This window comes from Bacillus rossius, chromosome 1 (assembly GCF_032445375.1).
Source record: "Bacillus rossius redtenbacheri isolate Brsri chromosome 1, Brsri_v3, whole genome shotgun sequence".
NCBI classification, from domain to species: Eukaryota; Metazoa; Arthropoda; class Insecta; order Phasmatodea; family Bacillidae; genus Bacillus; species Bacillus rossius.
In genome coordinates this window covers 47,525,980-47,542,401 of record NC_086330.1, presented here as the reverse complement: position 1 = coordinate 47,542,401, position 16,422 = coordinate 47,525,980, and the positions used below count along the sequence as shown (strand labels likewise).

General features: G+C 39.0%; 1 protein-coding gene across 1 annotated transcript in view; it reads left to right on the top strand.

Annotated features, from left to right (window-relative positions):
- The window catches only part of LOC134527624 (laminin subunit alpha-1), a 597,962-nt gene that overhangs the window by 86,705 nt on the left and 494,835 nt on the right, over positions 1-16,422 (top strand). Inside the window, exon 2 of the mRNA XM_063360509.1 lies at positions 4,873-5,075. Within this exon, the coding sequence (XP_063216579.1) occupies positions 4,873-5,075 (203 nt within the window). The remainder of the gene's footprint in view (positions 1-4,872; positions 5,076-16,422) is intronic.

Here is a 16,422-nt window from a genome sequence, read left to right as displayed (position 1 = left end):
AATTGTTCAATTTTGAACCAGTTTCAATTGTTTTTTCAGCTAATTTCCTCTGTTTTACGGTAATTTTAATAGGTTAATATGCAGATTGTAGACTGTCACCATACGAGAAAAGGTGCTGGGTTGGAGACACTATTTTACCTGACCCAGAAACACAGAATTAATTTGCAGAACATGATATTGCTCTTATGAAGGTTTGGTTACTACAAACTTGGATACTTATTACAGAACTATTCTTTAGGCCATTTCTCTGTTAGTTTATACGTAATATCAGCGAATGTCTTTAAATTATAATCGCGAAGACCAGTGTGTCATGTAGTTTACACTTAAGCAGTTAAGAAATCGCAATTATTATTATTATTTAAATATTAGTTGTGAAATAAAAGAGCTGGCAACTTGCCTCTGTTCCACGATGTTTCCAATTGTCGCCGAGCTGTTTGATATTCTGAGTGCAATTCCTAGCTAGTTCAATGCCAAGTCTTCAACTCATCCCAAATAACTTGTGTATATATCAACAGTCTTTATTTCTCTGCATTGACAGAAGGTAATTCAATATTTAAAAAAAAAACTTCAAATCGCTGCATAGCCATCTAGTTAGGAAAAGTACACAAAATAATAAATGCTTGTAACCATAAATAAATTTGTAATGTTGAAATTTAGGCAATTTTATTATATCAGAAGGAGACTTCATAGGTACTGAAGGTAATGACGAATGTCTGGAGCCCATATAATAATTTAATTTAATTATCTACAAGGATTATAAAGGATGTTTGCGGTAGGCTATAGGCAGATGATGAAAGGCTCTTATGTGGTCATGGCAGGATAATAATCACAGAATTCAATTTTTGAATTCTGCACTATATCTTCACGAATAAATAACTCCATCTTGGTGGATGCTGTTCAATAATCCAAGTAAAAGAAAACATGGTTTTCGTTGCGGCCTTCGTCGTCACGATGGTATAAATCACAGTAAATGAACCGACGCTTCAAAAAAGAATTCACTTTAAATAAACAAAGATTTCATCGTAAACTGTAAAAAAAAGTGCTTTTAGTAGGATAAGGACTTGGAAACTCAGTTGCCAACGATATCACTTGTAAAATTGCAAGGCATAGCTTTGAACTCTTTTCAATTTTAAAAAGCTCTGCCTTGAAGTTTTACAAGTGATATCGTTGGCAACTGAGTGAGTATCTAAGGATTTTCCTTGTAAAAAAACACAAAAATATTACAATGAAGTTTCGGATAGCTTGATTTTTGTAGGTAAAACGCCACATCCCGTTCTCCGAGTTCTGTGTTTCGTTAAAGAAGGTAAACACGCACTTGCGAGGTTTCTTATAAAATTCAAATGTTCTTAAATATTTTCTTTACGCTTCAAGATAATTCTTGCTAGTTTGTGTTCAAATAATTCCAACTAGGCGTCCGTAAATATTAATGAATATATTCGTGAATTCACGAAGATGTGTAGATCTATTGTAACTCGTAGAAATAAATTTACGAAAAATTATACAACTCAAATAAACGAAGAGTTTTTGGTAATTTAAAATACCTTAATATTCGTAGAAACCACGCGGTATTTCGACTTCCGTGTTTAGTTCCAAACAAATTTTAGCATACGTGTACAAAAAAAGAGTGTTTTTACTGTAGTGTTGACCGGTTTTTGAATATTCTGTTAATATGCCGAGAAAATTCTTTAGGATCTATTTTCCATGTAAGTGAACTTTGTCCATAAATTTATGAAGATAACAGAAAATTTACGACGATAATTGGATAATTTGTAGCCAGCGTTCTTTGTAAATTGAAGGTGAATGTTTTTTTTTTTTTTTTTTTTTTTTCAAACAGTTTACATTTGAAGCATGGGTGCAATCTGTAGGATTAGCAAGATAGGCCCACGGAAATTCAGGGCCCGAGGGTGGGCGGGGGAAGGAGGTAGGTTTTTGGCGTGGGTTTTAACCGACACAAGTCATCTCCGGATATGGTGCCTTGCATGTTGTATACTGTCTATATTTTGGCTTATATGCATGCAACAAGCAGAAATCTTTAAAATATACAGAAAATTTCCATAAAACATAGTTTTGACGTTTACGTTCCTTCCCCTTGGGATCTACGCCCATGAATTGATAAAAAAAACTTTAACAGTGGGCACTTATGTCCGAATTTGTGCCTTTGGGGCAACTTTCTACCTACTTTTCCCTTCCCTTTTATTATTGGTGAGCACCTGTGGGAAGTGAACGCGATAGTCCACGGCAGCTTGCAGGATGTGGTTACGACCCTGTTTCTCGTCGCTGGAGGAGCACGTGACTGTGTGTGTGTGTGTGTGTGTGTGTGTGTGTGTGTGTGTGTTTGGAACCGCGGGGAGTCTCAGGGCCCGACGGTGTTCCTGACTTGAGCGCGGCTGTGCGGAAGATGTTGATAACGCCCGCCTCCCGCAGGGTTTTGTGCCCCTCTCCCGTCCTTAAGGGCCACGGTGAGCGATGGCGTCCGTTCTGGTCGGAGGCCTCGTCTCCTGTTGCAGGCGTTGCTTTTGGTCTCTTTTGGTCGCGCGGCCGCATACCTGACTTGCATTCTGAAGGTGTCTACGTTCCGGATGACATCGAAATACTCAGCGTCGTGTGTTTCAACCGAAAAAAAGAAATATATTTGTGCGTTTACAATGTGAAACAATTCTTTGGAATCTAGCTGCGAATTTTCTTTATATATATAAAAATATATATATGTACACAACCTGCAGTTCTCATAAATTTCCCAACTTAAGAGGCCACTCCAGTGTTTCAGGGGCACTACGCAACCCGCGTTAATATCATAAGATTCAATGCTATTTTCATTTTGCTTATAACTTATTAACTAATATAGATTTCGAAATTATGGTTTTATACTAATCTTTGCTAATATGCATAAGTGTATTATCTAGATTTGAACAATAATTTATGCACATTTTTGAAGAAAGGGGCTTTGATAAGAGCATCGTTGTCTTAAATATCAAGCAAGCATCATTTCGAAATCTATATTAGTTAATAAGTTATAAGCAAAATGAAAATAGCGTTGAATCTTATGAGGTTAACGCGGGTTGCGTAGTGCCCCTGAAACACTGGAGTGGCCTCTTAACAAATTATTCTTTTGTAAGCCACATGTCAAGGCAGTCTAACTTCTTACAACACAGTTATTATTGCATACATGTAATACTTTTTTCGGGATAAATACTGAGTACTTCTCACGAAAATTGGCGTATAGTTTTATATTTTATTTGCGATTTCATTAAGCATGATTTTTTAACCCGTGGAAAAGATAATAGATTATTCAACAATTTTACTTTATTTTGTTGTATCGTGCTTACTAACGTGCGCAATTAATACTGTAAAGCTATTGAGGTGACGGTTTACAAATAGCTTTAACCACTGAAGGTAATGGGGCAACACAAAGCATAAAGGCCCGGGTAAGAATCCGAACCCTGTAATACTTGGAACACTATTTTGTAGTTATGCAGATGTTTTCGTGTAAAATGTACAAATTAAGAATATTTGTAAGTTTACGTGAATATTTATGTTCCATTTACAATAAAAAACACATTCAGTGCTGTGATTGATAAGTTTTTTCCACCAGCGTTTAGCTCGATATGGCTTGGCCAAAACTAAACAATTTGTTTGCACCCCCTCCGCCAGGCGTGGTCTCGTATTCGACAGCGACACGCTACACTTCCCACTAAGGAATACAATAATTATTTTACAATAATCTCTCTGTAACCTTGTGCAGCTAGGTGGTTACCAGTGCCTCAAATCTGTAGGATTCGCAAGTGCCCACGGAAATTTGTATTTGTGTGTGTATGTGTGTAATAAGAATAAAACTTTAAAATATACTTAAAATTTTCCATGATACATAGTTTTGACATCAAACCCGTCTCGCAGTCACGCGAGTACGGGCAGGCCCTCCTCAGTGAGGGGCTTCTAAATTCCAGGGGGGGGGGGGGCCCCCTTGCCCCCCTTTCACTGGATCTACGCCCATCTGCGTGGGGGCCAGCGGAAAAAAAAAGGAGCTCTGTCGTCTCGACCATTTCGACCAATCCAACGGTCAGGGACTTGGACGTTCGCCAATGGGGAGGGGCTGATATTACAGATTCACTCTTAGCAGATCACGAAACGCTTTACGCTCAGGAGTCGCCATTTTGCGTAGGTGGGCGCTGCACTAGATACAACAACAAAGCAGTACCCTGCGCATGCGCCTATCTAAAATAATTTGAGCTACTCTTTAATTGTGACTTTGAACCAGAACTCTACAAAGCTTGCAGTTTATTTTTTTTTTGACGTGACAACGTCTAATAAATCGATGAACGCCGGCTGCACGAACTAAAAAGTGTCCCGTTACGCACATTGTCCCGTTACGCTCATTGTACGCTTGCGTCGCATCTATCTCTCTTCCACTCGATTGGAACAACCATCGATTTGACTTTTTCGAGGCACATTAAACTTGAAACACTCCCATTCGTTTCCTACTTTTCCTATAATCGTCCTTAACAGAATAACACAGATTGGAAGAAGTTAAATAGCAAACATATTTGAATTAATGATTGAAATAAAAGTAAATTAATCAATTGAATTGTACATTTCATTTCACTCTTTCTTTGTATCCATAAAAAAATAGTGATACCTAATTCAATAAAAATGATTAAATTTTATTCATGAAAGTATGCAGTCATTTCATCAATGTTTTGTTGTGACGTCACGTTAAACTATCGTCCCCGTAAACCGACTTTACAGACAAACCATTTTTTTTTTTTAATTTGTGACTGGGGCATTGTTTTACGGACGAACTGTTTGCGTGCAAGTGGCGTCTCGCTATTTGCCGGCCGTGCCACGTGACCTCGAGGGTGTGTGTGTGCTGCGCAGGCTCGGGTGGGGGGCTGTTCCCGCCGCTGGTGGACGCCGCAGCCGGGGCGCTGGTGCGGGCCAACGCCACGTGCTGCGGCGAGGACTCGCCCCACCCGCCCCGCTGCGCCGCCGACGGCGACCCCGGCACCTGGTGGCAGAGCCCCAGCCTGCAGCGGGGCGCGCGCTACGAGTGGGTCACCCTCACCCTCGACCTCCGGCAGGTGAGTGCCCGGCCCGCCCACGTGTTCTCGTGTCGCATTACCAACCACGCGGCAACGTGATACTGGATTAGTCTAGAGCAGTGGCGGTTCCAGGATTTTGGTTTGGGAGGGGCTTGACCCAGCTGAGGCTAGGCTTTATCAAGGCAAACACTAAAACAATAGTGGACCCCGGATGCTTTTGGAGGGGGCTTGAGCCCCTTACCTTCCCCCCCCCCCACTCTGGATCCGCTACTTGTCTAGAGACCTGCAGAATTCGCGGATTCATTCGGTGATAGGCTACAATTCAAACACATACAACTCTCAGATGATTTTTTGCTATCTGGCTTACTGTTCATCCGGACGAATCTCAACCAGTTACTAAAAACCCTCGACCAAAGAAAGGATCGAATCACAGACAAACCAGCTGAGACGACTTGCAAGTCGGCAGCCAACGAACTTGCGTTATGTTTGCCCGAGTGTACAGGGGTGTATGCGCAGTCCATCCCGAAGGCCATCGGAAACCGCGAATTTTTGCAGGTCTCTCTGTGGATTGCATCTTGGATTCCGCAGAACTTTCCGCCAAGAGATCGGCCACGGGATAGGATACCAAAACCCGTTCCCTAAAAAAAAAAAAAAAATAAAATAAGAGACTGGCCCAGTCCCTATCGTGGACTCGGAATACGGTCAAGGTACAAGTGTAGCATATTCGACACCTAAACCCTGATTTTTTTTGTCTTGGATTACCAGTACACGTGATCGTAAATCAACACCGCGTGTTTGCTTTGAAAGTGTCAATTTGGATTCGGGTCCAATGGTATATACTGGCGTCGAGAACCGTGCGTCCGGCGCAGCCTGTCCAAGGCCTGAGAGTGAGGTCAGGGACGCCGAAGAGTTCTCCCGCTGCTGATTGACGGCGCGCGCGCGTGGGCGGTCGACCTTGGCGAACTTCTGTTGGCAACACTGCAGCGATTCGGCGCAGCCTGCTCCATTCATCCCTGCGTTGGCGGCCCTGGACTTTGCGGGACCCTGATATTTTCGAGAGCGGTTTTACCGAGCGGTTTAGGGGGGGGGGGGGAGGACCCCTTGCGAGTTGGAGAAAACCAGTGAGGAAACAAATCGGCAACTGGTTTAATAAACGGCGCCCTACGCGGGCTAGAAACTGGTTTCAACGCATTCCATCGTACAATTTTTACACAAAAAAAATTACTAGAGATAGTAGCACCATCGCACATAAACAGATTTTCCTTTCTTAATTTCTCAAGTACCTTTTAAGTTTCGTTTATTTCTTGTTACGATCATTAAAGTACTCAAAATGTATTCCAGGATATATTCGCTATCATAAAGTTTAATTTGGTATACCAACACGCTTGGTACATGACCAGAGAAAAAATTGTTTTTAAATCTACATTTCCAAACAATACAGGAATTTTAATTTCTACTATTTTAATAATTTATTTATATCCTAAAAGTACAAAAAATAATAACAATAAATTTAAATTAACGCTATTAAAAGCCAAATAATTTAAGGTTACATAATGTAATGAATATGGATCTACAATTTAATGACAAGCATTTTACTTAACAGGTGCAGCGGTATAGTAAATAAAAGGGCTGGCGCGTGGCCCGAAATGGCGCGGGGAGCGAGAAAAAAAAAATTAGAATAAAATGGGTGCGGAACACGCAAGTTTAAATTATACTTCACAGATAGAGCGGTAGGAAATTTGTTTGTTATAAAAACAAATTTATCAAGCGTACAAACAACACTGTATACAAGCCGTATAAAGATATAATATAAAGTTTAAAGATATGCGATAGTATAAGAATGTGTGAAATTATCCGTTCGTGGAAGAATTCGAGAATTTAAGAGCGCAGTAGTGCAAGTATGCTTTATTGAAAACATGTGTAAAACTCCCTTTTAAAAGGAATACCGTGCATTTATAGGTTTTTCTTCTATGCTCCTGCCGGTCAGAACAAGACTGGTTGCGAGTATCAGACAAATGAAACAAAAATTAAATCCAAAAATGTCCGCTCATCAATCTTAGCGGCTTAAGGTTGAATTTATGACAATTTTTACATAATAAATATTTATGTACAGTTAGGATTCTATTGTAAATCACGGACGGACTTGATCATTCAATGTCCAAAATTTGTGGTGACCAAAAGCCGATGCGATTCCCTTGGGTCGGCGTTCACGCTCTTAATAGGCGTTTCATAATCCGGCAAAATCGTTAATCCCGAAAGGCCGTGCTGGATTATGGCATAATAGAAACCTTAGCTAATGTAGGTATCCGTGGACGAGATCATCTTTGTTTCGTTCTTTGAATGATTCTCGCAATGGGAAGGTTAGAACATAAAATATGTTCCATGGACATACGCCGCGGCTTGTTTTAACAGTGTGTCATTAAGAAACCACAAGCATGAACAAGAAAAAAATGTATTAGGAAGCCTACTGTGTTTTCCTGTGTCGTTATCGTTGTGTTGTTGAGAATATTTGTTTAGTTTCGTCGCTGTTTTCCAGATTATCTGTTTTGTATCATCGTTTGTTTGTCGCCGCGTGGTCCAAGGTTGTTTGCTTGTATTTTCTGTTGTTGCTAAAGCTGTAGCATTGGAGTGTTACGCACTATTTCTTGGCAAGAATTTGCTATAAAAATGTTTATTTATTTATTTATTTTTTTTATTTATTTATCGTCTTTATTTGTGGCGAAGTTAAGGCGGTACGCCTTTTCTTACACTTAACCACTTTTCTGCAATTACATCAAAGAGTTGAATGTTAAAGTTAAGCATGATATAAGCAGATGTTGACTAAATATTAAAAGAACAAATTAAAATTTTAACTTAATGTTCAAATATTAACTATTACAAAAGATTCAACCATAACTAATTTTAAGTAATTAAAAACTAAGCATAGACATACATAAAAAGGAAATTAATTAAACATACAACAAATAGTATCAAAACCGGAAAGAAAGAAAAAAGGTGCTACTACATTAAAATCAGTCACTCGCACATTCGCACACAGAATTAAGCAGTATGGTAGCGGCGAAATGGTCATGGTAAGCAGCTGTTACAAAGATGTTTTTTCAGCCTGTACTTAAAGGAAGCTAGATTTTTTGTTTTCCTTGTCGCTTGGTCTAATTTATTCCAGAGCCTGCTACTCACGGTTGCAAAAGATCCCGACAGACATTTGGATGAGTGCACTGGGATAGATAGCAATGGTTTGCGTGTAGATCGCGTGTCATGGCTATGGTAACTATGTAGGTAATTAATACTGGCTGACATACATACATAATGAGGTGATACCTGCTGCAGCACCTTATAAGCAAGGATAAGTATGTGCATTTTGCGTCTTTGTGCGAGAGTGAGCCATTTTAGCTGCTGATAGTACTGGGGATGTAGAAAATGTTCCCCCCCCCCCCCCCCCCCGTGTACAACCAACAGTCAGCAGGTGGTGCCAGCAGTAAAAGTATTGGGATATAGTCCCTCAGAGTTCTTTCCTTCGTTGCTGAAAGGGACATAGGACACGCGTGAGCTACGGCCGCAGCCCCTTGTGTTCTGAAGCATCCCGTGTCCTCAGCTGTCTCGTGGGTGGTCCTGCCTCACCTTCTCCCTCTCCACAAAGGGAAGGGTTGTGCCGTGCCAGGGGAGAGGGGGGGTGGGGGGTGGATGCAGCGGTTAGAGTAAAGGGGGATGACAGCTTCTTTTTCCCCCGTGAGCAGCTGTTCTCTTACACACACCGACATCGCCGGCCTAAGGCTGGGTTCACGATTTAAAAATAGAAGCGAGTGCGAGTTCAGGTGTGCACACGACTGAGCGAAATCGGTTCACAATTGAAGTCTTAATACTAGTTTTAGCCAATGAGACTACGCGATGTATCTACATCTGTTGGTTGTGTTGGTAAATACTTTTATAAACCACCAAAGGATTATCCCGTAACGTCTGACCGGCAGTTAGTAATAAATAGTACAAGAACGGCAAAGCTGGGACATGATTCAGGGTGTGTATTTTCTTTTTGTTGTGTGACGTCATCCAAGCTGACAGCCGTGACGTCACAATCCAAGATGGCGGAAACCACAATCACAATCCTTACCCTGAACCCTGTCCCAGCTCCGCCAATCCTATACTACTGTTCGTGAACACAAGTTTTTCAACATATAAATTAATTTGGGCTAAACAAAAAATTTTACTTGACAGGTCATTCCATAAAACATCTTTTTTAAAAATATCTTTATTCACATTTATTGCTAGTGACTTTTTCTAAGTAATTGCATCAATTTGTTTTTAAAGCAGGAATAGCCTAAGCATTGTAATATCTTCACGATTTCTTGCTTCCATGTTACTGATACACATAAACAGCTCTCAAATATAGCCAGAATGTGCACCCTGCTCTTCTTTCGGTGGCTGTTGCACCAGACGTCTGTCACAGAAATAAGACCGCCTTCACGTGCGCACGACCGTCATGTGCACACGATGTACTTTTCCTTCCGAAGGTGAACCCAGCTTAATGCCTGGTCCACGAAGAGGGCGGTGACTGGCTTAGGTGGTCTCCGTCTCTTCTGTGAGCTCCGCGGGAGAAACGGGATTGGCTGTCTGTCGGGAAGACGTATCGCGATTAGGAGGCTAACCGACTCCTCTCTGGTGACGAAAATAGGCTTGGGCCTCTTAAGTAATCCGTCTGTCAACTTCGATCATCTTTGTAGATAGCTACATCTTTACTTTATTTCTCTTTCACGTCTTTAAATAAAAAATAATTGCCAGAGTTCGTTTTAATGGTTAGATATGCCTGTTTCCACATGTTTGTAACACTTAACAGTGAATTTTATTGCTAAAAATTCATCAGAAAAGATAATTAATAAATGTTTTATTTAAAAGAATATTTTTTTTTAAATTCGTACTTTCTTCAAATAAAGAAATGAGACGAAAAAGGCTCAAGTTATTAATGATACGTTCAAAACACAAAATAAAAATTCATGTAATTTATTTTTGTGCTTAATTTTTAAGTCTACTTTATTTTGCCAATCAGGCAACAAAAATTTATGGCATTATTTAGTTCCATGATTTCATATTTCACTGTGTTGTTACTTGTTGAGTGCTTTTGTTTTAGCCATGTTTGTTGATATGAAAATAACATTTTATAGTTTGGGAAAAATTCATAACAGTTATTTGATTTTAGTAAGGTGGCACATGTCGCCTTCAATATTCCTCAATGACGACCACGCAAGAATTTGTTTTCAGATATCCCATAGTATTAATAGAAACAATAAATTATATATATATTTTTTACCGATTCGGATTGCACCAATTGAAATGAGCTCGGTTATAAGTAGTATAGGAATGTATTTCCGGCGGCTGGCTTCTGGCTGTGGTGCTGTGTGTCCTTTCCGCCATCTTGGATTGTGACGTCACGGCGGCCATCTTGGATGACCTTGACCTTGACCTTTGACCTTGACCTGGAATTTGATCCTCAAAAATCGCCAAAAATGACCAAAATTGGGCAAAAATGGCCCAAAATTCCTCAAAAATCGCCATAATTTCAATTTTTTTGAAAAAAATTTCCGCCAAAAAATCTCAAATAATTCCACAGTTCAAAAATTAGGATTTCGAAAATCCTCAAAAGTCGCTTTGCCCTAGAAAAAACGAAAACTCCTAAAAGCGGCTTAAAACTCCTAAGAGCTAGCCGCTTATAAGCCGCCGACCTTGAAAATAAGGATGTCATGGCAGCCATATTGGATTATGACGTCACCGTTGCTATTTTCGTTACGCCCGCCATCTTGAAAATCCGCAATTTTTATGTTAGAAAATCGGGAAAATTTTTAAAAATCATTAAAAAATTAAATAATCGAATTAAATAAAAATCTTAAAAACCACTGTTGGACTTATCGTTACGGTCGCCATCTTGGATTATATAAATGTTGCAATTTTCGTTACGCCCGCCATCTTGAAAATCCGCAATTTTTATGTTAGAAAATCGTGAAAATTTTTAAAAATCATTAAAAAAATTATTTAATCGAATAAATAATAAAAATCTTAAAAACCACTGTTCCAGTTATCGTTACGGTCGCCATCTTGGATTATATAAATGTTGAATATTTCGTTACACCCGCCATCTTGGTTGAGTACCATGTCATTCTTACACTTTACGTTACGACCACCATATTGGATCCTATTAATGTTGCAATTATCGTTATGGACGCCATCTTGAAATTTAGACGCCATCTTGGAAATCCGTAATTTTTATGTTAGAAAATCGGGATAAATTCCAAAATTCATCAAAAAATTAATGTATTTGAATTCTGTTTGATTATATCGATGTACGTCCGTGGTTCGAAACCGGTGAGGGCAAAAAATAAAAAATAAAATCAGATCCTTCCTCCACAGAAGCCACCTACAGACTGACCTACCACAACCAATAACTAGGTATTTACCATCAGCTGGTATGACATCATGTCCGCCATCTTGTCTTTGTCCGCTGGAGGGAACCATCTTGTTTTCGTCTGCTAGAGTGTGCTGGAGTCATGTTAGTATAATGTTCCGTTCTCCATAACTTTGATCTTGACCTTGAAATTTGACCTTGACCTTGGACTTTAACCTTGACCTTGAAATTTGACCTTGGACTTTGACCTTGACCTTAAACCTTGACCTTGGCCTTTGACCTTGAGCTTGAACTTTGACCTTGACCTTGAAATTTGACTTTGACCTTGACGTCCATCATGGATTCGACATTTTATGTTCAGTACATGCTACCAGGAACTACCACATGCTAGTGGTCATTGCCATCATCTTGTTTTCGTCTGCTGGAGGGGTATCCATATTGTGTGTACTCGTCTTACCAAAATGTTAGTTTTATTCTAACCTGTTACAGTGCAGTAATCATTTATTATTACCGAGGTGCCCGCCATCTTGAAATTTGGCCGCCATCTTGAAATCATGTAATTATTTAGCTAGAAATGCGGGAAAAATTCCAAAATTCATCAAAAAAAAAACTCATTAATTTACATATTGAATCGATGGATCCCTGTCCACGGTTCGATTCTTGACCAGTGACAGTTGTAACTAAATATTAAATAAATTTTAGATTCTGTTTTCCATTACCTTTCACAGAGTTTATTAATCATTCGCTCTACGAAAATCAACTCAAGTCAATATTCCTCACCAACGAATTAATACAGTACCGCTATGCATTACATGAAAGTCTAATTGTTCAATAATCGGAATAACCTATAAGCCGTTCATGTACAAAGCCACACATATAGATCAATTGTCTTCAGTCCATTAGACCGAGTCATGTAATTATCAGTCGTATAGGCTAGAAACTTCAGGACCGCATGACCTTCGTCGTTATCTAATTATATACAATTAATCCATCGTGACATTTTTTTATACATACTAAGGGACTAAGTGACCTTGAAAAATATTTTAGTAAAACCAAGAGGTTTTAAACTAGTAAATATTCAATCACTACATTTTGTACTACGCGCAATCAACGAAAAGGTAGCACCGCCAACGAAAAGGCAGCTCATTTATCATTGGCTCCAATATTCATTGGCTCCAATATTCATCGGCTCCAATATTCATCGCCTCCAATATTCATCGCCTCCAATATTCATTGGCTACAATATTCATCGGCTCCAATATTCATCGGCTACAATATTCATCGGCTCCAATATTCATCGACTCCAATATTCATTGGCTCCAATATTCATAGGCTCCAATTGCTCCAAATGCTTCAATATTCAACGACTCCAATATTCATCGGCTCCAATATTCATCGGCTCCAATATTCATCGACTCCAATATTCATTGGCTCCAATATTCATGGGCTCCAATTGCTCCAAATGCTCCAATATTCAACGACTCCAATATTCATCGGCTCCAATATTCATCGGCTCCAATATTCATCGGCTCCAATATTCATCGGCTCCAATATTCATCGGCTCCAATATTCATCGGCTCCAATATTCATCGGCTCCAATATTCATCGGCTCCAATATTCATCGGCTCCAATATTCATCGGCTCCAATATTCATCGGCTCCAATATTCATCGGCTCCAATATTCATTGGCTCCAATATTCATCGTCTCCAATATTCATTGACTCCAATATTCATCGGCTCCAATATTCATCGACTCCAATATTCATGGGCTCCATTTGCTCCAAATGCTCTAATATTCATTGACTCCAATATTCATTGGCTCCAATATTCATGGGCTCCATTTGCTCCAAATGCTCTAATATTCATTGACTCCAATATTCATTGGCTCCAATATTCATTGGTTCCAATACTCATCGGCTCCAATATTCATTGGCTCCAATATTCATCGGCTCCAATTGCTCCAAATGCTACAATATTCAACGGCTCCAATATTCATCGGCTCCAATATTCATCGGCTCCAATATTCATTGGCTCCAATATTCATTGGCTCCAATATTCATCGGCTTCAATATTCATCGGCTCCAATATTCATTGGCTCCAATATTCATCGGCTCCAATATTCATCGCCTCCAATATTCATTGGCTACAATATTCATAGGCTCCAATTGCTCCAAATGCTCCAATATTCATTGGCTCCAATATTAATGGGCTCCAATTGCTCCAAATGCTCCAATATTCAACGGCTCCAATATTCATCGGCTCCAATATTCATCGGCTTCAATATTCATCGGCTCCAATATTCATCGGCTCCAATATTCATCGGCTCCAATATTCATCGGCTCCAATATTCATCGGCTTCAATATTCATCGGCTCCAATATTCATCGGCTCCAATATTCATCGGCTCCAATATTCATCGGCTCCAATATTCATCGGCTCCAATATTCATCGGCTCCAATATTCATCGCCTCCAATATTCATCGGCTCCAATATTCATCGGCTCCAATATTCATCGGCTCCAATATTCATCGCCTCCAATATTCATTGGCTCCAATATTCATCGGCTCCAATATTCATCGCCTCCAATATTCATCGACTCCAATATTCATCGGCTCCAATATTCATTGGCTCCAATATTCATGGGCTCCAATTGCTCCAAATGCTCTAATATTCATTGACTCCAATATTCATTGGCTCCAATATTCATTGGTTCCAATACTAATCGGCTCCAATATTCATTGGCACCAATATTCATGGGCTCCAATATCAATTGGCTCCAATTGCTCCAAATGCTTCAATATTCATTGGCTCCAATATTCATTGGCTCCAATTGCTCCAAATGCTTCAATATTCATTGGCTTTATTAATTTGCTCGCTCCAATATTCATTGGCTCCAAAAGGCTCCAACAGTCTTTTTGCTCCTATATTCATTGGCTTCATTATTAATTGACTCCAATATTCGTTGGCTCCAATATTCATTGGATACATTATTCATTGTCTTCATCAGTCATTGACACCAACAGTCTTTTGGTTCCAAAAGTCTTTTGACACCAAATATATTTGGCTAGAATTCTTCGAGTCTAAGAGACTATGAGGCCACATGGCTACGAGTCTAAAATAATCTAGCTGGTTACAGGTTATACATGGCTCGTGAGGCTACATAGCTACGAAACCTCTAGAAAACGAGTTTACGTGACTGTGTGGATACAGGAATACAAGTCTACATGACTACTTGGCTACGAAGCTACGAAGCTACTCGTCTACAAGGCTCCAATTGTCACATCTGTCTTCGACGGAATTTTCTCTTTTGCTCCAACTGCACCATCAGCATTGTTTTATAAGATTATAAGGCTACTTGCTTACGTAGCTTCAAGTCTACGAGGCTCCAATACATCATGGCTACGAGACTACGACTCATGAGGTTACGTGACTATGCGATTGCAAGTCTTCAAGGTTACGTGATCGCGAGGCTATAGGACTACGAAGCTTCCAGAACGCATGGTTACGAGACTGCATGTCTAATTGGCCGCGCGGCTACGAAACTTCATGTCTCTAACTGTCTACAATAGCACTATTCAGTGGTGAGAGTTAATTTATCTCATGCAAAATATCCTGTTTAAAGTAGTGTCGATTATTGTCATCAGATGTCATCACGTGTTGCATGCAGGTAAATAATATTTATTTCTTTTATGCGGGATGCGGGATGCTCACTATAGATCACAATAGAACGATGGCTTCGCTAGGCTCTATGGAAAAGGAATTTTGTTCTTCCAGTAAGTGTTTCACAGATTTCTCAAAGCATATTATTAATTTGACTGAGTAATGATATTTTTTTAAATTCCACCTGATAAAAATATCGCAAGTTTTGATTTAGTAGCAGAAAGTAACGAATTAAATGTAACTCCAAATAAAATGTCATGTCTCATTAGAAAAAAAAAAATATCCATGCAGAGAGCGGTTTCTCAGAATAGTCAGAAGCACTTGAAGAAACCACAGGAATGATCGCAAAAACACGGGAAAAATTATCAAAATATTGACAAGAATAATCAGGAGCACACGGAGAAAACCACCATAATATTATCAATAATAATCGGAAAAACACGGAGAAAACCACCATAATATTGACAAGAATAATCGGAAGCACACGGAGAAAACCACCACAAGTTTTCTTTGATATCATAAAAATTCAGAAAAAAATATTTAATAAATAACAAAAAAAAATTAATAAAAATTTTTAAATGACAAAATAAAATACAAAAATACATAAACAGATTCTGCTAGCTTGTGAACTTCTCATTGTTGAGCAAAGATATAGTTCTAGTACAAGCCAGAATTTTATGTATTTTTGTATTTTATTTTGTCATTTAAAAATTTTTATTAATTTTTTTTTGTTATTTATTAAATATTTTTTTCTGAATTTTTATGATATCAAAGAAAACTTGTGGTGGTTTTCTCCGTGTGCTTCCGATTATTCTTGTCAATATTATGGTGGTTTTCTCCGTGTTTTTCCGATTATTATTGATAATATTATGGTGGTTTTCTCCGTGTGCTCCTGATTATTGTTGTCAATATTTTGATAATTTTTCCCGTGTTTTTGCGATCATTCCTGTGGTTTCTTCAAGTGCTTCTGACTATTCTGAGAAACCGCTCTCTGCATGGATATTTTTTTTTTCTAATGAGACATGACATTTTATTTGGAGTTACATTTAATTCGTTACTTTCTGCTACTAAATCAAAACTTGCGATATTTTTATCAGGTGGAATTTAAAAAAATATCATTACTCAGTCAAATTAATAATATGCTTTGAGAAATCTGTGAAACACTTACTGGAAGAACAAAATTCCTTTTCCATAGAGCCTAGCGAAGCCATCGTTCTATTGCGATCTATAGTGAGCATCCCGCATCCCGCATAAAAGAAATAAATATTATTTACCTGCATGCAACACGTGATGACATCTGATGACAATAATCGACACTACTTTAAACAGGATATTTTGC